General features: G+C 34.3%; 4 protein-coding genes across 4 annotated transcripts in view; 2 read left to right on the top strand and 2 right to left on the bottom strand.

Annotated features, from left to right (window-relative positions):
- Positions 1 to 1,617, bottom strand: part of TRIADDRAFT_60879 (uncharacterized protein) — a gene marked incomplete at both ends in the record, with an annotated part of 10,558 nt that extends 8,941 nt beyond the window's left edge. The window contains one exon of the mRNA XM_002116801.1: positions 1,509 to 1,617. Within this exon, the coding sequence (XP_002116837.1) occupies positions 1,509 to 1,617 (109 nt within the window). The remainder of the gene's footprint in view (positions 1 to 1,508) is intronic.
- Positions 1,618 to 3,057: 1,440 nt separating this feature from the next.
- TRIADDRAFT_31523 (uncharacterized protein) lies at positions 3,058 to 7,793 on the top strand (the record flags this gene model as incomplete). Its single annotated transcript, XM_002116850.1, has 17 exons — positions 3,058 to 3,226; positions 3,447 to 3,607; positions 3,728 to 3,883; positions 3,978 to 4,054; positions 4,159 to 4,315; positions 4,518 to 4,628; positions 4,797 to 4,919; positions 5,008 to 5,099; positions 5,258 to 5,540; positions 5,619 to 5,762; positions 5,918 to 6,106; positions 6,193 to 6,381; positions 6,474 to 6,606; positions 6,718 to 6,876; positions 6,964 to 7,106; positions 7,252 to 7,461; positions 7,569 to 7,793. The coding sequence occupies 17 exons, from the start codon at positions 3,058 to 3,060 to the stop codon at positions 7,791 to 7,793; spliced, it is 2,721 nt and encodes a 906-aa protein (XP_002116886.1).
- A 6,326-nt stretch (positions 7,794 to 14,119) lies between these two features.
- TRIADDRAFT_38333 (expressed hypothetical protein) lies at positions 14,120 to 16,424 on the top strand. Its single transcript, XM_002116849.1, has 10 exons — positions 14,120 to 14,201; positions 14,339 to 14,638; positions 14,869 to 14,948; positions 15,051 to 15,107; positions 15,205 to 15,251; positions 15,379 to 15,445; positions 15,528 to 15,603; positions 15,694 to 15,752; positions 15,863 to 15,982; positions 16,089 to 16,424. Exons 1-10 carry the CDS (start codon positions 14,189 to 14,191, stop codon positions 16,146 to 16,148), a joined length of 879 nt encoding a protein of 292 aa, XP_002116885.1. The 5' UTR covers positions 14,120 to 14,188; the 3' UTR covers positions 16,149 to 16,424.
- An 853-nt stretch (positions 16,425 to 17,277) lies between these two features.
- TRIADDRAFT_60876 (uncharacterized protein) lies at positions 17,278 to 18,705 on the bottom strand (the record flags this gene model as incomplete). The annotated part of the gene is made up of 2 exons (XM_002116800.1): positions 17,278 to 17,308; positions 17,435 to 18,705. 2 exons carry the CDS (start codon positions 18,703 to 18,705, stop codon positions 17,278 to 17,280), a joined length of 1,302 nt encoding a protein of 433 aa, XP_002116836.1.
- Positions 18,706 to 21,862: the final 3,157 nt, after the last annotated feature.

Below are 21,862 nucleotides of genomic sequence, written 5' to 3'. Positions count from 1 at the left end.
GGGCTGGGGTTCTACTGTACACTGTACACTGTACACTGTACAGTACAGTACTGTACATTGATTGCCAAGGGATACCGTCCGTGGTTCGTCTTCGTCACAGGCTTGGGTTGGGTTCTACAGTACAGTACTGTACACTGTACACTGTACAGTACAGTACTGTACTGTACATTGATTGCCAAGGGATACCGTCCGTGGTTCGTTTGCGTCACAGGCTTGGGTTGGGTTCTACAGTACTGTACACTGTACACTGTACACTGTACAGTACAGTACATTGATTGCCAAGGGATACCGTCCGTGGTTCGTTTGCGTCACAGGCTTGGGTTGGGTTCTACTGTACTGTACTGTACACTGTACACTGTACACTATTGTACAGTACAGTACAGTAGAAAGTACCGCACAGTACAGTACAGTACACTGTACAGCTACAGTACAGTACAGTACAGTACTGTACAGTACATTGATTGCCAAGGGATACCGTCCGTGGTTCGTCTTCGTCACAGGCTTGGGTTGGGTTCTACAGTACTGTACACTGTACACTGTACACTGTACAGTACAGTACTGTACATTGATTGCCAAGGGATACCGTCCGTGGTTCGTTTGCGTCACAGGCTAGGGTTGGGTTCTACTGTACTGTACTGTACACTGTACACTGTACACTATTGTACAGTACAGTAGAAAGTACCGCACAGTACAGTACAGTACACTGTACCGCTACAGTACAGTACAGTACAGTACATGTACATGCACTGTACTGTACAGTACTGTACTGTATACCGTCAGATACTGTACAGTACTATACTGTACTGTACTGTACACACGTACTGTACTGTACAGTCAGTGCACAGTACTGTACTGTACTGTAATGGCCAAATCCGTCTCAAGGTGCTATGCTGTAAATAATAATTAATTAATAATAAATAATATCAAGACCTCTCAATTCCATATCACTATGTAAAACCATTGCCTACCGATACCAATAATATTCAATGGGACTATTACTTAATTGAATAATGCAATCTTGTTCATTTTATGAACAAGATTCTGAAAACAAATCAAGCACACTGAGCGTGTAGAAATGCTTTCCAGAAAATCGGCGCATACTTTGAGTGCTCATGATGGCAGAAAAATCCTTTCAAATTAGATGCGTACATACTGTTGCAAAATGGACCATTTTGGACATATTTTGCAGTGGATGCTACATAAAATACAAATACAACTGCCGATTGGAAACGACTCCTTTAAATGCTACCGATTCATATCAAAATCAAATAAAAATCCATAAACTTTGGGCATTTTCATTTCATTTTGAAAAATCAGAGTGGAATTTCTACACTGTACAGTAGACCATACGTTGATCAAACTCGACTTCTGCTACAACGTTTGGGGGAACTAGCGCGCCCTAGTGTACAATCTCTTCCTTCTACCTACAGTAATGTAGAGTATTGTATAGCTTCTACCACGACACGATTTCATAAAAGAAACATGAAAGGACATACATAGAAGAAAACCTGTATGTCGATGGCTTACAGTATACCCCGTTATAGCCATCGAGATCGATGGCTGATTTGCTAGATCAGCGTGACTGATGCTACAAAATAAGTAAATCTCTTCAAGCATGTCTTCTACCAGGGCACGCTTTAATAAAAGAAAGACGGAAGGACATGCATAGAAGAAAACCTATATCTCTATGGCTTACAGTATACCCCGTTATAGCCATCGAGATCGATGGCTTATTTGCTGGATCTGAGCGAATGATGCTAAAAAAATAAGTGAATCTCTTTAATACAGCCATATACAGTCAATAAGTGATCTCTATGGGTTACAGTATACCCCGTTATAGCCGTCGAGATCGATGGCTTATTTGCTGGATCACAGCGATTGATGGTCAAAAAAATAAGTAATCTCTATGGGTTACAGTATACCCCGTGATAGCCATCGAGATCAATGGCTTATTTGCTAGATCAGAGCGATTGATGGTAAAAAAAAATAAGTAATCTCTATGGGTTACAGTATATCCCGTTATAGCCATCGAGATCAATGGCTTATTTGCTGGATCAGAGCGATTGATAGTAAAAAAAAATAAGTGAATCTCTTTAATACAGCCATATACAGTCAATAAGTGATCTCTATGGGTTACAGAATACCCCGTTATAGCCGTCGAGATCGATGGCTTATTTGCTGGATCACAGCGATTGATGGTCAAAAAAATAAGTAATCTCTATGGGTTACAGTATACCCCGTGATAGCCATCGAGATCAATGGCTTATTTGCTAGATCAGAGCAATTGATGGTCAAAAAAATAAGTGATCTCTATGGGTTACAGTATACCCCGCTATAGCTATCGAGATCAATGGCTTACTTGCTGGATCAGAGCGATTGATGGTAAAAAAAATTAGTGAATCTCTTTAGTACAGCCATTTACAGTATAACATGCATGGCACGTCCGTCTTTTATGTTATCGTCAGACGAGTCTGTAGAAATACCATACTGTACCACCGACTTTCACTAGTACTTGGAGTAGTTGCTGTCAGCTCAACCAGGAACTTTTCTACATGGAAATTCTCTCTTCGAAAGTTCCTAGCTCAACGCGCAGCTGCAATTATCCAAACAACGATAGCTGGACAGTGTTCCAGGCTGTTCCAAACTTCCAGCCGTCCGCAGTTTCCAACTTAACACCATCGCGCAAAACATCTTGAATATTGTTACTGTACTCATTGCGATTTGACTGCACCGGTAAAGTGCTGATTAGCTAGAAGATTGGACAAAGTGGGCACATTCCATGAAATTCTATCCATTGCCAATTTCCCACTCTATACAAGTGCCTCAAGTCCCAGCTGGTGCGTAACTTATTGCTTCCGCTAGCTTAGCCGTTACGACGGCTTGGAATTTTTGACTCTGTCCAAATACTGTACAGCGATCGTCAAGGCGTTCACCAGGTAACAACATTACAGCGGATCTACTCAGCCCTTACATCTCAATAAATTGTAATACGAGTTACTTTTACATGCACGTATAGGCAAATTAAATATGAATGCCAACAGCAAAAAAAGAGTGGAAATGGTCATTCAGGATAATAAGAGTAACAAACTTATTAGTCATGATGATCCCATCGCTCAACGCCAAGCCGAAAGAAAAAAAGAATTGAAAAAAGTACAACTGTACATAGAGGGCATGTCTTGTGCCTCTTGTGTAGCCAAGATTGAAAATCAAGTCAATAAATTAGATGGTAAGTGACCGCCTTAAATTGTTGTTAAATTAACTTTTGATGCAATTGAAGTCGATCTTAAGGGAATCAATAGTCAATATTACAACGGCTGATACGCAAAATAAAACATTATGGTGTTGTTTTAACTTGTGACGCTGATGTTGATTTAGCACTGTAATATGTAACAATCATCTGAACCGAAAACAACATAACATTATCTCATGATTCTCTCATCATCAAGGTGTTCATTCAACTGCTGTTACACTATTGTCCAAGAAAGGTGTTGTAGAATTTGATGAAACCAAAATAACCAACGTTGAGATTGCAAAACAAGTCGAAAAGCTTGGTTTTGATGTAGAAGTTAAAGAAATTTTCGATAATTATCAATATGCTGAATTACAGGTATTCTATATGTAATCTCGTCGCCAGAATAAAATTTCGCAAACAACATGTTTCTATGGATTGATGGAGCTTTGAAAAATGTACAACTTCAATATGTCATTTTTTGGTCATATGCTGTAGATTACTGGTAAGAAATCACAAACGATCGATGTTGAAAAGACTTTGACAGAACTGCCCGGCGTAATCACTGCCAAGCTATCACCGAATAGTAACCGTTGTACTGTTCAGTATGAGCCTAATCAAACCGGACTGAGATTTATTGTTGAGCAATTGAAGGTCTGTATCATATACTACGCCAAATACATTATATGCGTATACTGATGTATTTTATTAACGTCTCGAACAATCCATGTGCCTTATTGAAATATAGATCAATGGTATAGAGCCAACTTTAGTACAGACGTCATATCGTCAAAAATCGGTCGATTATACTGTAGCTGTCAAGAAGTGAGTTAATAATATTCCTAGTAATGTCAAATAGGATTATAACTTGAATTTATGCCATTTAACCACGGAAATTTGTTTTAAATCAATCATTCAATCAATTATAGATGGAGGAATTCATTTCTAGTAGCATTTAGTTTTGGATTACCGGTTATGATAATAATGATAACTTTTATGATTCTGGGAAAGAAACACGAAATCATGATTGTGCCTGGACTTTCATTAGAAAATTTGTTATTATTTTTATTGTGTACTCCAGTGCAGGTCAGTAAGTACGCGGTATTAACTCTACCTTAAGAAGTATATTGAATCTGTTCGATTTTATTGCGTAAAACATTGTATTATATAGATATGTAAGTAATGATATGAAATGTATCTTACTTATAAGTATCAGGAAATTGAAATTAGTTCTTCTTTGTGTTTCCGTCTTAAATTAAAATGGATGCGATTTTTCGTTAATCTTTAGTTTGTTAGTGGTAAACAGTTCTATATCTTATCATGGAAAGCCATGAAGAATAAAACGACGAATATGAGTGTTTTGATTGCAATGGCAACTAGTATCGCTTATGTATATTCTGTAAGTAGAACTGCAATAATTTTCTATCTTTTTATCACCAATACTATTATTGTGTATTTCTTATTACAGTCAATTAAAATAAAATATAAAGCGCAATTGAATTTGCATTAAAAATTATTTCTTTAATCTTCATCATTCAATGTATATTACGATGACTGTAAATTAAAGATAAGCATACTCCTTGTCGCTATGGCGAACAATGCAACAACAAGTCCCAGAACATTTTTTGAGACTCCTCCTATGCTAATTACATTTATTGCCTTAGGAAAGTGGCTTGAGAACTTGGCTATGGTACGATATCTAAATAAAATATTATGCTTGATTTTGCAATACTATGAGTAGCGTTGTAAGCAATCAATTCTGAAAAAACTGTTACTAGAGGAAAACCGGAGATGCAATACATGAACTACTATCTATGCAACCGGCTGATGCAACGTTAATCGAAGAAGACAATAATAATAATGTTATATCGTAAGTCATAATTACAGGCCTTACTGACAGGAAATGTTAAACTGTTACACTTGAGACATCATGCAGTTTGAAAGAATCCCGGTGTGAATCCTTAAAAATTATGCTTATAGTTATCATATGGTTGATTCTCGCATTCGAAATTTTTATTTCGCTTATAGGGAAAATGTCATTAGTGTCGAATTAGTACAAGTTAACGATCTGTTAAAAGTATTACCAGGAGCTACAATACCTGTTGATGGCAAAGTAACTCGAGGATCATCAAGCGTAGACGAGTCGCTAATAACTGGAGAATCTCTACCAGTATATAAAACTCCTGGTGACGAATTAACTGGCGGCACTATTAATCAAACAGGGCATTTAGTTATGAAAGCTTCGCGTGTAGGATCAGGCACCACATTGTCTCGTATCATTCAAATGATAGAGGATGCAGAAAGCTCAAAGGTATGTGATGACTACGCTAGTTTTATACCATATGCATTCTAAAGATAAAAATAAATATTGTTTTATATTTCAATTTAGGCCCCAATGCAAATGCTCGCCGATCAAATTGCTAGTTATTTTGTTCCAGGTATTCTGGTACTTTCTTCGTTGACACTTCTCGTGTGGATCATAATTGGCTACAGTAATATAGATTTATTTATTGGTGATACATTCAGGGGCCATGTAAGTTTAAATTTTGTCTTATTTAGATTTATCACCCACATACGTAAGTGTTATGCAATTAAACCAGTTTATATTTAACACTGCAGTTGTACACTTTCCTTGCTTAGATCCAAATTTAATCAATTTTATAGTAAAATTTTTCCCTTTATTAACAGAATGTAAACGGCAGCCGCAGCGAAGCTGTATTCCAATTTTCATTCTTATGCAGTATATCAGTTTTAGCGATTGCTTGTCCTTGTGCACTTGGATTAGCGACTCCTACCGCAATCAAAGTGGGTACAGGATTGGGGGCAAAATTTGGTATCTTAATCAAAGGTGGAAAGCCATTAGAAATTGCTCATCGAGTATGTAGTAGAAATCCTTATAGACAATATTTTTACTAATACATTTAGGTATCGATATGATTCAATTTACTTATTATCCTTTGTAGATTCGAACTGTAGTATTTGATAAAACTGGAACATTAACTCATGGCAAGCCAAAGGTCGTAATGGTTTCTGCAAGCGAGCAAGTAAGACGTGGTATTTCTTCAGAAAAGTTATTAATTGCTCTTGCTGGAAGTGCAGAATCCAATAGTGAACATCCAATTGGCCAAGCCATATATGCATACGCAAAAGAGGTTAGAACCATCGACGTTTGGAAAAAATTATTTGTAATAAAGTTCATTACACACTTAGATCTTGTGCTCATGCTCACCGTTGCTTTTTGAAGATATTCAATCGCGAGATCTTAGGACAGTGCAGCGATTTTATTGTTGCACCTGGATTTGGACTAAAATGCCGTGTATCAAACATAGAACAATTTATTGGTAAGTTTCCTTTTAGCATTACTATTCTGGCTGCAAGTTACCTGCAATTTATAGTAAAAGTAAATTTGAACAAGTAATTTGGTCATAATTATACGTATAATCTATTGCTTTCTAAGTTAAACCGGTTGTAATCTTAAAATAACATAGATCCTGGATCAAAATCAAAAGCGGATGACAATTATGAAATTTTAATTGGCAATAGAAGATGGATGGCAGAAAATAACATCAATATAAATAGTGCTATTGATAATCAATTAATATCTCAGGAAATTCTCGGGAGAACGGCTGTTATAGTTGCGATGAATAGTCAGTAATTATTCATATATTTAAAATTTAGAATATAAAATTAGTGAATAATTTACTAAGTGAAATTGTGTTCTAAATTGCATCTAGGCATGGTAATAGGTATCATTGCTATTGCTGATACCGTTAAAGATGACGCAAAAATTGCTGTTAATAAGCTACGCGAGATGGGACTAAAAGTTGTCATGTTGACCGGTGACAATATCAGAACTGCTAAGGCAATTGCAGAAGAAGTACGTTTTAGATATCTTGCCTTACATTTTGCAATATGATATATTGTTTTGTAGCAATCACGGATTTAAAGAAACGATAGTATTGATAGCATAACTATTACAATTGTTACATTTTAAGACCATTGTATTTGACTTTACTTGCAAGCAGGTAAATATTGTTGATGTCTATGCTGAGGTATTACCTGAACAAAAAATAGAACACGTAAAGGAGATTCAGGAAGATAGTAATGAAGCAGTAGCGATGGTTGGAGATGGAATTAATGATTCACCCGCCCTAACTCAAGCTGATGTTGGAATTGCTATTGGATCTGGAACTGAGGTAGCAATTGAGGCAGCTGACATCATACTAGTAAAGGTATCGATTAATTCAATATATTTCATGATTTCTCTAACAAACCTTTTCCTGAAATAATACAATGAAATTCAAGACATAACATCTCCTAATTTTATTATTGAAATTAGGATAATTTGCTAGATGTCGTTGCTGCAATTCAGTTATCACGAGCAACTATTTCTCGAATTCGATATAATTTCTTCTATGCAATTATTTATAACATGATTGGAATTCCCATTGCGGCGGGTTTTCTTCAACCTTTAGGCGTAATTCTACAACCGTGGATGGCAAGCGCTGCTATGGCTGCATCGTCGGTATCGGTGGTGGCTTCGTCGTTATGGTTGAAAAGGTAATTTATAACAGAAGAAACGGTAGCGGAATTACTATAACAAGGATACTACAACATGTATTTTTACAAGTAGTAGATATGACCAATTAAAGCTGTATTTGCCTTACAGATTTTCACGTCAAATTAAAGCAACTCGAGGTCTTGCCGATCGCTCAAGTGATCGCTATTCTGCTCGTGAAACGAAACAATCTGGTAATGTAAAACTGAACAGTCTTTCGATTCATGATGGAAAAGAAATTGTCGAAGTTGTGATAACCACAGTTTAAAATCATTAATGAATTTAGAGTCAATTGCGCATTTTTGTGCGCATTTTAATGCACGCGAGCGTAATGTTAATAACTTAAAACTAATCATACTCGATAGTATTTGCTACAGCTTACAGGTGTTAATGTGAGATTTGTACTATGAATAAGCCGCTCATGATTTCTATCTGTAGTTTATTACAATATCAAACAAAAATAATCTATGCTATTAAATTCTTATTATAGATCATACTTCACTGTCGTTTACGGTAACTAAATATAGCATTAATATATAACTAAACTAAACTATCGATTAGATGGGCTCTAATTGAAAGAATCTACCTAAACTATATACTGGCATAACTTTACGAAATGAATTTAAAGAGGTTATATGTAATAGAGATGTTATTATTCGTGAAAATACCAGCTGGGTTAAATTAAATTTATCCTTTTGTACCATATTATTAATTTGCTGTTTTTACCATTGTTTATTTTCTTATTATCCTATCCAATAAAATGTACTCAACAAAAATCAATCCACTCAACTAAAGCGGTTAATAGCCACCATCTATATCGAATAACAAGATACTTAATCATTTTTCCTCCTTGTAAACTTACAGTACAGTATCTTTAAATGATTGCTAGGAATAACAGTCAATGACACATAATTTTATGATCAGATACGTGTATATTGTACATGAATACTAGTCAATGCTTGATCAGCATATTTGGTTGCATTCCTCAGAAGTATATCATACGGATATGTGAATATTTTTAACAACTGATCAGTCAATTGCACGATTATTAAGCGTGTACCCTTACCTTTACTGCTAATACCTCTCTCAGAGCTACTTCTATATCAATGCCATGGACTCTTAGGTCCATAATTCATATATATATATATAATTAAGCCTAGAATAAAACAGGCAACTAGGACATTTTCATAATAAAATCCCCACAACATCAACATTATACTGTATGTACGTAAGAATGCGAGCTTCAAAGATGTTTATACTTTCTAGATAGTTCTGCCAATGTTACTGTATTGAACTGCCGATAGTATATCAACGGCTTTTTACTGCAAGCTTATTAATACTGATCAGGGTATTGGATACTGCTAACTGAATATTTACATACGATTATACAGAACTCCATTGATTCCTGCATCGTGCCAAAGTATACTAATTTCTTTTCTTCTATATGGACATGTCCATCACTAACAAGGTTATCAGCAACCCTGATAATAGGCCGTTATATATGATACCCTTCAAATTACAAACTTTAAGGCTTCCAGACACCTTTAAGACTACACTCTGCTAAGAAAAGTAGAGCAGTGTGCAAAATAAATTATCTTTCTTTAGACAAGGCCATCGTCAACGAAAGAAGAAGATAATTCATTTTCTTCAACATATAAACATCAGCAACCGACTCAGTACAGTTATCAGGTTTTAATTAAAAATAAAAACTGCTATCTAGAAAATCATATAATGCATAATAGCTATTGGATACGAGCCAGAGCCAGCGCGAAACGCCTAGCCTTGCAAAAAGGGATAAATCTAATTACAAACACGGGATACTTTTAGTAGTCCACAGTGCACGTATTGAGTTAAAGAATGTCCTATTGCAATTGCATATCATCTCCTCGATAGCAACGGATGACATCGTGCTTTAACGTAGTGCCTATTGATTCGTTTGGCAACATATGGTGCAACTGCATATCTAGCCTCTCAAGTTACTAGTACAAGCTTTCCTGGCATCCTGGTTGTTCTTGGTATCTCAACTAGATTATGTAATCAACGACTGATCATAAGGAGAGTAAATCATTGATAATTTATTAGAAGTAAAATCCCTCCAGACTGGAACTTAGAACAACTTCCTTGGGTTCGAGAAAACTAGGCATTGTCGATGCTCGTTTACCCTTCATCGAACTAATCTAATCCTGATACTGTATAGTAATCAGGTCCTTGGTCGTATATTATTTCTAACTAAGATTGCATGCCATTCGAAAGTCAATAATCCTACTTGGTTAGTTTGAGTAGCTCAGGCTATTCGTCGCCATCCTACAGTGCATTCACACATCCAGTTTCTCAAGTTACTCGATCACGAAATCGACAATTAATCAATGGAGAGTTAAACCATTGATAATTTACAGGAAATGATGTCCCCTCAAAGCAACTCCTCCAAATAATGTATGCATACATCATAGTAATCAGTGACTACTCAGGCAGGTACTTGGTCGTATACTATTTCATACCAAGACTGCATGAAATTCTTAACTCAATAATCCTAATTGGCTAGAAATTTGAGTAGCCCAAGCTATATACGTGTATACCACCTTCTCATTTTAGTCGTCGATGGCATTACAGTGGACGGACCCTAAGTTTAACGTCGTAGCTTTAGTCGTCCTATATACAGTATACTGTATAATCCAGTTTTACGACGTGACTTATAAAATGGCTAGAGAAAGCGAACATGTAACAGCGACCGATAATTTGTATTAGAAACTTGAAAGAAATAGAATTATTCAATCCTGCGATAAAAAGTAATCAAAATATCAAGAGCCAATTGCTCAAGGTTATACTGATCTGTCTGCATGGAATTTGAGCCGAATTTAAAGTACATTTCTTCACAATTTAAAGACATAATTTTATTAAGGCAACACTACAGCTGAACATCTTTCAACCATTTTAGAGGGCTCGCCACGCCCCTGTAACAGTAGTCTTATTCACTCTTATTATATACTATATATAGAGTAGAATTTAGAGCTGTGCTGCCATAGCAACAACGACGTAAATGTTGCTAATTGAGAAGTGATTAATTTAAGACAAACTAAATTTGCACAAGCTGTTCCTGATTTTATTGGCTACTATATTTAGTTAAACTTTGCCATGCTGTCATGGCGAACATGTCGAAATCAATGCGCATGCCATTGCATTCTCCAATTCTGACGTACATGGTAAAAGCCAGTCTAATTTTTGCATTCATTATAAGCTGGCCGAGGGTATATAAGCAACGGCTAAAATGTGGAAAATTTAATACAGTGCTTGCAGCTCTGTTAAATTAAAAAGCGCAAGATAGTACAATAACATTGATTGGAACAATACATTAGACTTTAAAATCTCCTGCACATTGTGATAGTAGAATTGAAGACAGTTGCTTTAATCGGACTAAACTAGAAAGTAACCTCGCCTACAATAGTTCTAGTAGTGCACATCGGTAGATATTCAAGTGAGATAGCAGTTTGTTTTGTAACAAATTGTGTAATTTCTTTTCCACAGATATTAATTAGAGTTAAAAAAAATTCCATTTTAACTGCCATTAAATTGGGTATCAGATTGTCTAGTAGTACATTATCATCGCGAAGTGATTGATATTGAATTTGAAGTTTAGATACGTACGAGTTAGACTGCTGTCTTACTGATTGCCAATCTAACGTCGATTACTACATATCCTTCTCATCGTTGCACTATTCGAGTTCTGGCTACCGCCTTGTAATACAAGTGGAAGACTTTGTTCAATCGGTTCGATCATTCAAAGTATTACTTTACCTACTAATTAACCCTCTGATTGAAAATCTCCTGTCGTTGGTGACAACTATTTCTACAACAAATTCAGGTAAGTTTGTTGATAGCAATAATCTTTTACATGCCTAACAACAAATATATATATACCGGTAACCAGTCCTTGAAAGTTGGAAATTGTTGAAATGTGACTCAAGATAAAGTAGTTCTGTCTGTATCTTGCCAAATATCATTATATTAGAACCACTCTGCATTTTGGTATAACTAAGAAGGTCGATAAAGAAGAATTTATATTAGTCAGTGTAGTTGCTCTCATATTTTAATTACTATCGATATAGCGGTTTACATTTTACTGAATAGTTATTTCTAAAGTAATGGTTGAAACGTTAAAAGGCCTAGCAAAGTAGGATAAAAAAAATTTGAATTCAAATTAGAGTACTGTACTGCATCAACAACTTAAAATGAATACGATTATCTCCAGGTAAAAGTAATATAGAATCAATTTTATGCAGTATTACGATCTGCTAACAAGGTTAGATTATTATAGGAAGTGCTTCAAATTTTTTTACTGCTTAATTATAACGAAAAGGTTTTTAACAGCAAGGAAGAAGATTACTGTAATAATAATAATAACAGTGGCACTTCCGTATCGTTGTTATTACAACTGGCTTGGTTATTGGAACTTATTTCTCAGTTTAGTTTCAGTTATGAATGTTTTAACGACTCAATAGGCATTGCATCAGTCAACTATAATGATGTAAAGAAGTTCTGCCGTGTATGGCGTTAAACAGATTAATCCCTAGCTGATCAGTTAGTTACTCATGCATAGCTAAAGACAACGCCATCGCCCATATTTGCGCTCCAATTTATTATTAACCCAATGTACTGACTTTAACTTATAGTTGACTTCCTGGCATAGTAAATGAAATCGAGTAATACGTGCATAAAATCTTAATAATGAAATTAGAATAAATTTGATTTATGTTATCATATCGTATGCATGATCACTTATAATAATAATAATTCCTATTACTCTAGACTCTTTAATGATTGCTTCACTTCGCGAATAATTATATTTCTTTCCCTTAACGATCGTGAATTGTAATAATGGATAACACCGATCCCGTTGACAATTCTTGCGAAAAGTCTTCAAATAATCATTCCACAGTCATACAGTAGATGATAATTGAACGATAGCAACACCTTTTGGTACATGCCATTGAATTAATTATAAGATGACACAGCAACCGCATCCACCATATCTGCATATACTAAGTTCCTGCAGTATCTGTAGCTCTGGTGCAGATAGCTCTGTCTACTGATCAGCCTATCGTAATCATAATGTATCTTAAACTATTGTACTTGTACTGTACTTTGCACGCTTCTATTAATGGACTATTATACTGTAAATTCTATTTTACTCTTTAGAAAACAAGACCTATCCCAAATCATGAACAATCAATCACCCTATGGTTTTAACCCTGGCGTAGGCTCAAACTATTCTCCTTATCCTCCTTCTCATCCGCCCGCTGGTTATCCCCCTCAGACAAGTATGCCTTCTGCAAGTCCATATCCTCCACAACCGGTACAAAATCAACTTTCGTAGACTTATTATTTTACCTATCATTTATATTCATTGAGTAATATCTGAAAGTATTGGCACTGCTATAAGATAGTAGTAATCAGTTGTGACTAAAATTTGTTTTCAAACCCTTTATAAAAGCTTTATCTAAACTTGACCATTACTAAGTTATTGACACGTAAATAAAATTAGGGCTATCCACCTGCTGCACCTGCTCCAGCTCAATCACACAATGCACCCGGCTGGTTTGGTAACACTGCAGCCGCAGTAATGGCTGCCAATGCATTTCAAAGACCTACACATCAGGTTGGATTTAATACAATGCCATCTCAAAGTACTCCATATCCTTCTGCAATGCCTACACCAGGACCAGGTCCTGCTTCTGGTATGCCTCCAGCACCAATGCCTGCAGTACCACCTACAGCAGGCTATCTACCACAGCCAGGAATGCCAGTGCCAACTCCTACTCCATCCGTAGCTATGCCGGCTGCTCCACAAGGTGCGATGCCAGCAGCTCCAACAGCCATGCATGCGCCGCCAAGTCATACCTCTACACCTCACGCTTACCCAGCAAATCCTATGCCCACAGCAGCTGCACCACCTGTTTCAATGCCTGCTGCACCAGCTCCTGCTTCGGCGGCATATACTAGTACATCTGCACCACCAATGGCAAGCCAGCCACCACTTCCCCAAAGTACAAATATGCCTAGCCATCCTTCAGCACCTACTGTAGTACCTGCTCCAAGTCCAAGCGTTCCACCACCTGCAAAAGATTACCAAAGTAAAACTTCGACTTCATCACAAGTAACATCAGTTACCGCATCGATGGCTGCTACAAAAATATCCAAGGTACAAGCTCTCAGCAATTATATCACTTATGCTGTATTTTGCCAAGATGGTGATATTTAGTAGTAATATACAGTATTATCAAATTGAAGATCAGAATGGCTGAATTGACGCAAAAATAAACTCATTTATACAGGTAAACCGTGGAACAGTCAAGGATTATTCACCTTTTTCTTCTGAAACTGATGCAGAAATTTTAAAGAAAGCGATGAAGGGTTTCGGTTAGTAACTTTGTTATATTCTATCTACCTCTGCCATTTCGTTAGTTTACAGTATAATTGCATTAGCTGTGAAAGATTACCATAATTTTAATTCTATCAAAACTAAAGAATGGCAAATATTGCTTATGCATATTCAGGTTGCGATGAAAAAGCCATTATTTTTATTATGTATTCTCGAAGCCATCAACAACGACAACAAATCGTTCGCGATTTTAAGACATTATTTGGCAAAGATCTTATAAAATGTTTAAAAAATGAATTAAGTGGAAAGGTTCAAGATACAGTATTGGCATTACTAAAAGAACCTGCTGAAGTTGATGCACATGAATTACGCAAAGCAATGAAAGGCTTGGGAACAACAGAAAGTACACTAGTTGAAATAATTTGTAGCAGAAATAATCAAGAACTCTCAGATATCAAGGCTGCATTTAAGAACGGTATTGTAGTATTGCTAACTTCCTTATCAAAGCTATAGCATTAATTTTCTAATATCTGTACTAACAGTGGGCTATCAATAGAGATTTTATCAGTTTTAAAAGCGGATAGTGTGCGCAATATCACTGCTAAAATAGCCTGCAATTTCAGTGCTGTCGTACTATTAGATATCAATGCATTAACTAAGTTATTCCATCAAAGCAACTGATATGCACCTTTATTATTATTTTAGAATATGACCGTGATTTGGAGAAAGACGTCTACAGTGAAACTTCCGGTCACTTCCGAAACTTTCTAGCGTCGTTGCTGCATGTAAGAAATATATAGCCATATGGACATCATAATATTACTTGAATTTTATTTAAAGAATTCTATGCTCATATTTAAACGTTGATTTATGCATATTTTTGACAGGGAAATCGATCTGATGATCAAACAGTTGATGTGCAACAGTCAGCTAAGGAAGCTAAGGTAACTAAAACGCAATGATACTTATAATCTAACTTTTGTTTAACCTTCAACTATAATCATAAGTTAATAAGCATATTTGATGCACCTGATTGTTTAGGCACTATATAAAGCTGGCGAAGCGCGTTGGGGAACTGACGAATCAAAGTAAGCTATCAATATTATTGATTTGTTTCTTCTTAACAATGTTGATTATGCTAGCAATCAGAAAATTAATTTCTAGTAATTTGTGAACTAATCGTTCAAACCTATTCTTATTTATTTACCGTAACAGATTCAAAACCCTTTTAGCAGCACGTAGTTATCCGCAGTTACGGTCAATTTTTCAAGAATATTCTAAGGTAATCCATTCCTTAAACGTTGTTATTCATTCAAATTTATTTTATCAATTTAACTTAAATAGCATGTTTTTGACTCATTCAGATATGTAAATATACAATTGAAGAATCCATTAAGAGAGAAATGTCGGGTGATCTTATGAAATGTATGCTGGCAATTAGTAAGTATTTCTGCACCGTATTAAAATTTCAATTTTCTGCTCTTGTGCTTCACACACTAATGAAGTTTATTTCTCAAAATATTTCTTTAGTTTCTTGTGCTCAATCTACTCCTATGTACCTTGCTCAACGATTGCACAAAGCCTTAACGGTAAATCAATGATACACAAAATTATGGAAATTGATTTTATTAAATTAGTTAAGACTCTACATCCTATATATAAATTTCAATACTCAATTTCTACTTATTTAAATTTACAGGGAAGTCTTGACAGTAGTGCCGTTATTCGTATCGTGGTTACTCGATCAGAAGTTGATATGGAAGATATAAAGGCAGAATTCTTAAAATTATATGGAAAAAGAGTAGAAGATGTAGTTGAGGTATATCAACTTTGCCGTGATTAATCATAAACTACTGTTATTTCAAATGGAACTTTATAGTACCTCCATCGTTTTATATTTAATTATATTTTTCACTTTTTCACAGGATAAACTATCCGGCAGCTTCAAAAGGATCATACTAGGTCTTTTGGGTGCTAGAGAATAGACAGTAGTTATGTTTAGATAAATCGTGTATGAGTGTTGTAGCATCTAATTCTAACAAGAATAGTGCTTAATAATAGATTAAGCTAATTTATGTATCATGATCATTTATAATAGTTCGTTTGAAAATGTGAGAAGATTTATTAAATTCATTATGTTACCGAAATATCCCTTTGATAATATACAATAATACTGCGAACGCAAATTCACAAATATATTTGGTAGCTGCGACTTTATCTATTACTGTAGATAGATACTTCATACTTTTTCGTATCTAAATGAAGGCATCTGTACGGATATTTCTTATGTATGCTCTATGATTGCATGCCTCTTGTTAAAGCTGTTCTGCTTATCATGTTTTGGTGTCCAATAAACTAAATTCCATCCATAGTTAATAACTGTCAATACTAATAACAACAAAATTATATGTAGTAACAACATGCGCGCTAAAAGATGGATTATTGCTACTTGAAGCCAATATATATATAGATTGTTCTCGGTCCAATGAAAGCAATCGTAAAAGTTTATAGAGGTGACATTTAACATTTAATGAAATTTTAGTCAATCCATAATATCTCCTTAAATTAATCCGTAGTAATTTAATTCATAGATTTGCACAAGCCGCAATTATCTGCAATAATACCATATAATGAGATTGAATTAGAATCACTGAGTCATTCATCAAAGAATTACACCGCAATTAATTTCATTTGTTTAGATTTCTTAGGTGTATTGATTAAATAGTAATAGTTAATATGTAGAAGGCATGGCTATCTTATATTTCATACATTGATTTTAATCATACCACTTTTATCAGCATAATACTAATAATTTATCTTACATGAACTATGTAAATAGTTAACGTCAGAGTAGCATTATCAAGGTAATTGCAATAATCAGATAATGTAAGAGTATACGATAAATTAGATTTATCAAAATTCTTAAATTTTGAATAGAGAAAACTGCCTGTGAAAGAGCGACTAACTACAGTACAGTGCAGTATATTGTTAGGGTTTTAAAGGCAGCCATCAATGGCAACTGCAATTTTTACATCGTAAAATATAATAAACTGGTGTATTTTTATTAGTAATTATCGTAATAATTAAGTTAGCAGTAAGCCAATTAGTACTGTACTAATACTTAACAGAATTCTCGAAAGTTTTCCTTCAGTTCATACCGATAACTATAACATAACTGAATTAAGCCGATATATTTTTGTTGTCTACAAGTACTGAATCTTACTCGCCTCAAGATTTGTAATGAAGAACGCTAACCCTAGGCCTCACTAACCTAAAGCGGCATGTAAAGCGTTTTAGAAACTCTTTACGTAAGCGCTGATTAAAAATGAGATAAAATATTGGATTTAAACCAAACAGCATTGCTAAACATATTATAGCAATGGAGAAAAAAGTGCCTAGAGAAACAGATGAATTATTATTAGTTTCACTTCTATATTGACTCAATTGCGACGAGATAATAGAGCAATTGTTGCATTGTTGATGATCATACGACATTGCTGATCTATAATAATTGCGAACAGATTGCCATATCAGGGCAGTTGAAAATGGAAATATACACAAAATATAAACGAGCGCTATAACGATTAGTAGCCGAACACCAGTTCTTGATTTACGATCATAGTCACTCTCAAGTCCAGAATTGACTTGACTTCGTGAACTTGTCATATGTGAACGTAATTGCATACCACGACAAAGTTTAAAAATTACAAAAGAATAACATAAACAAATAACTACAATCGGTAATAATAAGCCTATTAGAGCATAAGTTATACTATAAATAATAACCAATCGGCTTGGCTCGGCGTTATTGAACGCACATACACGACTCTTAAATGTCTTAAAATACGTTTTAACTGTTAATAGAGAGTAGGGTATACAAAGCGAAATTGCAACTAACCAAATGCCAATGGTGATTTTCATTAATCGTTTAATATCGATTAGACAACGATGATTAGTGCGTACTGCTTGGTAATGTTGAATGCTAATCATCATTAATATATAAATACCGGCAGTAACTGATGTAAATACTATTCCTGTTAAAATTTCACACAAAGGGAAATAGAAATCATTTAAATTTTGTATCAGATTGCTGCCATTAGGGCGAAAGGTAGCAAGAGAATGGTTATCGTTGAAATTAAATCCAGGTTTGGCTTGCGTTGATGCAGCAAATGATGCCGATAATGGTGATGTTAAATTGATCAAAATAATCTGATTAGTAATTTCCAAGCATAAAGCCGCAAAACTAAAGATAATACTTGTCGATGAGAAGTTACTAATTTGAAGACAAGATGATACATGCAGTTGCTTACGTAGTAGAACGATCATGATTATTAAAGAATTAGCAATCAAACCCCATACGTAAACCATGATTGTAACCCAGGCAATAATGTTATAAGATTGAAAGGTATTTGTTGAAGTATTTTGATTTTTACTAAGAGATAGATAGTCCTTTTCGTCTCTGTCATAATTCTTATAGTGACTAGCTTCCGTATATAAATGTGAGTATAATGGTGTATTGGGTGAATATATAGGATTAGCCATCTTGTAGCTATTGACTGGTAAAATTAAACCTCGTTTAAGGATACCCTATATAGAACAAGTAAAATAAGGTATATAATCAGTTTATAGACGTAAAAGATATTATGATTGCAGTTAGATTTAATTAAGCTTTTTAAAATAACAAAATAAATAAATATATTAAATTATTTCCGTACTATGTTACAGATACAATAAATAAAATGTTGAGAACCGCCTTAGTCTGATTTATCATATTATTATGGATCCAAAGCATACTGTGGTATTGCTACTTATGAAGATACGCGTATATAATTCAAATTAAATAGTAAGAAAAAGTCAGCATAAACGAGACTTAAATAAAATGTAAATTTATCATGACTTATTGTTCTATTCAGCTCATTCCAACGCAATAAGCAATAAGAGATATCTCTTAAAATCATTTTTCTCGTACGATGGTTCATATCGATACGAGTATATTAATATAATGGATATACCGGTCAATAAATGTAGAACAAGAGGCGTCGCTGAGGAACTAATTTCGAAATTTTACTTTGATATCTTTCGTACTTCTACTCTAGAATGTCAATAATTATATAATAAAGATATTCATACTGTTTTAAGAAGCAAAGGAAGCGGCTATTAATTTTCAATAATAGCGTTCAAATTAGAACCTAATTTCGACATTATAAAAACAAAGTAATACCGACTTATACGTATACCTTAGTCAGCAATATGGGGCTATTTATACCTTAACATACTCGTAAATCTCTATCAAGTTAAAATGAGAACGTGATATATCGTCGTTGCATTTAACTACTCAGGAATATATCACCGCTTTCAATGAGTTAGCCACAAACAACTGTAGTAAAATATGCGTAATTAGGCTTTTTTTTAAATCCATTTACGAAGTTGATATCTCATAGAAATTCCATTAAGATTACCGTAGAAGTAATCTAGACTCTCTCTATAAAAATAATGTAATTTAGAGGAATAAATTGGATTTCGAATAGGTTCTGCATGCTAATATTTTGAATGCGCTGGCATCAAATCATTGAATAATTTAGTACAATTGTACCTTTGCATGGGATCACACGTAAAATAGCATCCAAAATTTATTAAAGCCGACTTATCTTAAAGTAAATTAAATTTTTGGAATTTCTCATAATCTTTCGTCAAATTACTGACTACTTGTCACAAACCAGCTTCGTGACAAGGATAACGTAGAACAAATCTCTAAATTACTAGTCTCCGGGATTCAGTATCCCTTAACTACCTCACAAGAATTTAGACGCCTTTAATTCTACGTTAAACTTAACTAGACAATTGAGAACTACCTTATTCAACTATCTGACGGGCTTATATACCCTTCTACAGCAGCTAACATTCACGAGTTATCTTATAAAAATACTTAGGTGAGAACATCTACTGACTAATTTTTCACAGTCGGACTACAATATGTCCATTCACAGAATCATTTCAGTGCACATTACAGCACAGCATTAAATTTACTGTAACACATTTATAATTAGAGTAATTCCTTTTGTAAGTAACTAGTTGTAATATATTATCACTATATTATATTCACCAAATTTAGATAGCTATTTCTTCACGGTAGTTCGTACCGTGACACTACTGCAGTTGGCTGAAGATCTTGCGACGAAAGATAGTCCCTATTTACTAGATTACTGATAGCATATACTCTAGATTAGTTCTAGAGTTTGAAATATCGGTGGAGTGGTATTATTGCAGTAGTGCTAGTTGACAGATTATATTTTCCTATTGTGTTATTCTCTACAATTCGTGTACTGTAACAAGCATTATTAGGCTTATGTGATATTTTTAGATAGTATTTACTTTATTACTATCTTCAACTCATTTTCTATCTGATTATGGCATCTCCCTTTTTCTGCATTGTCATCATATAGCTTTATAACTATCGCACTAATTCTGTAGTTATCTATCAAAAGTGATATTAAATTTCAGACTGTAGCAAAATTATGACTTTTAAAGTAGCTAGACATAATTTATCATGCAGGCTAATGTTTATCCTTTCCCGTGGTATAGATTAATGCATTCGAACTATTTTCTGATCATTTTTTAATTTAATTCTCTCATTAATAAACGAAGAAGGAATGGATTTGAAGATATAGTTATGGTACATTGACTTATATAGTATAAAAGTTTCGATTTTAAAAGTTTCACTTTTGATAATTATGAAAAATTGGCTTGAGTAAAATCAAAATATTTTATATTACTTAAGGAGTTGGATGCAGTATCTGTAACAGAGGTTTTAAGGATAATGGTATCAATGGTCAATGAAGAAATAAAAATTTACACGAGTAATGCTATAATTCTATTTTAATATGCTCAAATCAACTCGTTAAAGAAAATAGTAAGGTAGATAAAATTTAGTTCAGAAACTCAATCTAAACACTACTAAACCCAATGGATTAAAGATATAAGAAAAAAGTGACATGCTGTATTATCAAATCTAAGCGTTGCATTTTTTTAATTTAATCGCACTTGAAAATATAATATATTGAGAATTCACTGTAATCTTAGCCGATTTTATGCAATTATTACCAAAAAAGAACTGAGGGTTAAACAGAACATAGATGTGTTTTACAGTTTCGTGGTTCATCTCTTTCATTCAGTTTTCCAGCGAATAAAAATTGTTTTTTAATAGATATTAAAGTAAATAATGCAATTGAAACTATTCAATCAAACTAGGAGAATTGAAATTTCTTCGGCTGAAACGGACATAAATTAAAGTCCACATGAGTAAATATTTATATGCACGCTATTCTCAACATACATTTCGCAGTTTATCTTGTAGGAGTCTCTCTCATTTCTCAATGCAATACTAACACTTCTTTTATTTAAGTGCTTAAATCGCAATTTTATCTAAACTACAATTTAATTTTAACATAACCATATGAACATCACGTAGATCGATATCAATGCCGTAACATTTAAATAATCCTTTTTAACTGCAGTAATCGTATACTTCATATAGTATATAATAATAGGCGAGAAGCATTGTTAAAGCAGGATTTTAAAACTTGACTGCCTTTAACAACAGAAAGTAAGACAAAAATTTCAGGCTAATAAAAAAGGAATACGATGTAATGAATACTCTGCCTTACCTTAGATGCCTATTTGCGGATAAAGCTAAATAGGT

The sequence above is a fragment of the Trichoplax adhaerens genome, genomic scaffold, assembly GCF_000150275.1.
Source record: "Trichoplax adhaerens TRIADscaffold_18 genomic scaffold, whole genome shotgun sequence".
Taxonomy (NCBI): domain Eukaryota; kingdom Metazoa; phylum Placozoa; class Uniplacotomia; order Trichoplacea; family Trichoplacidae; genus Trichoplax; species Trichoplax adhaerens.
The sequence above is the reverse complement of the archived record's forward strand: the minus strand, read 5'-3'. Positions and strand labels throughout refer to the sequence as shown.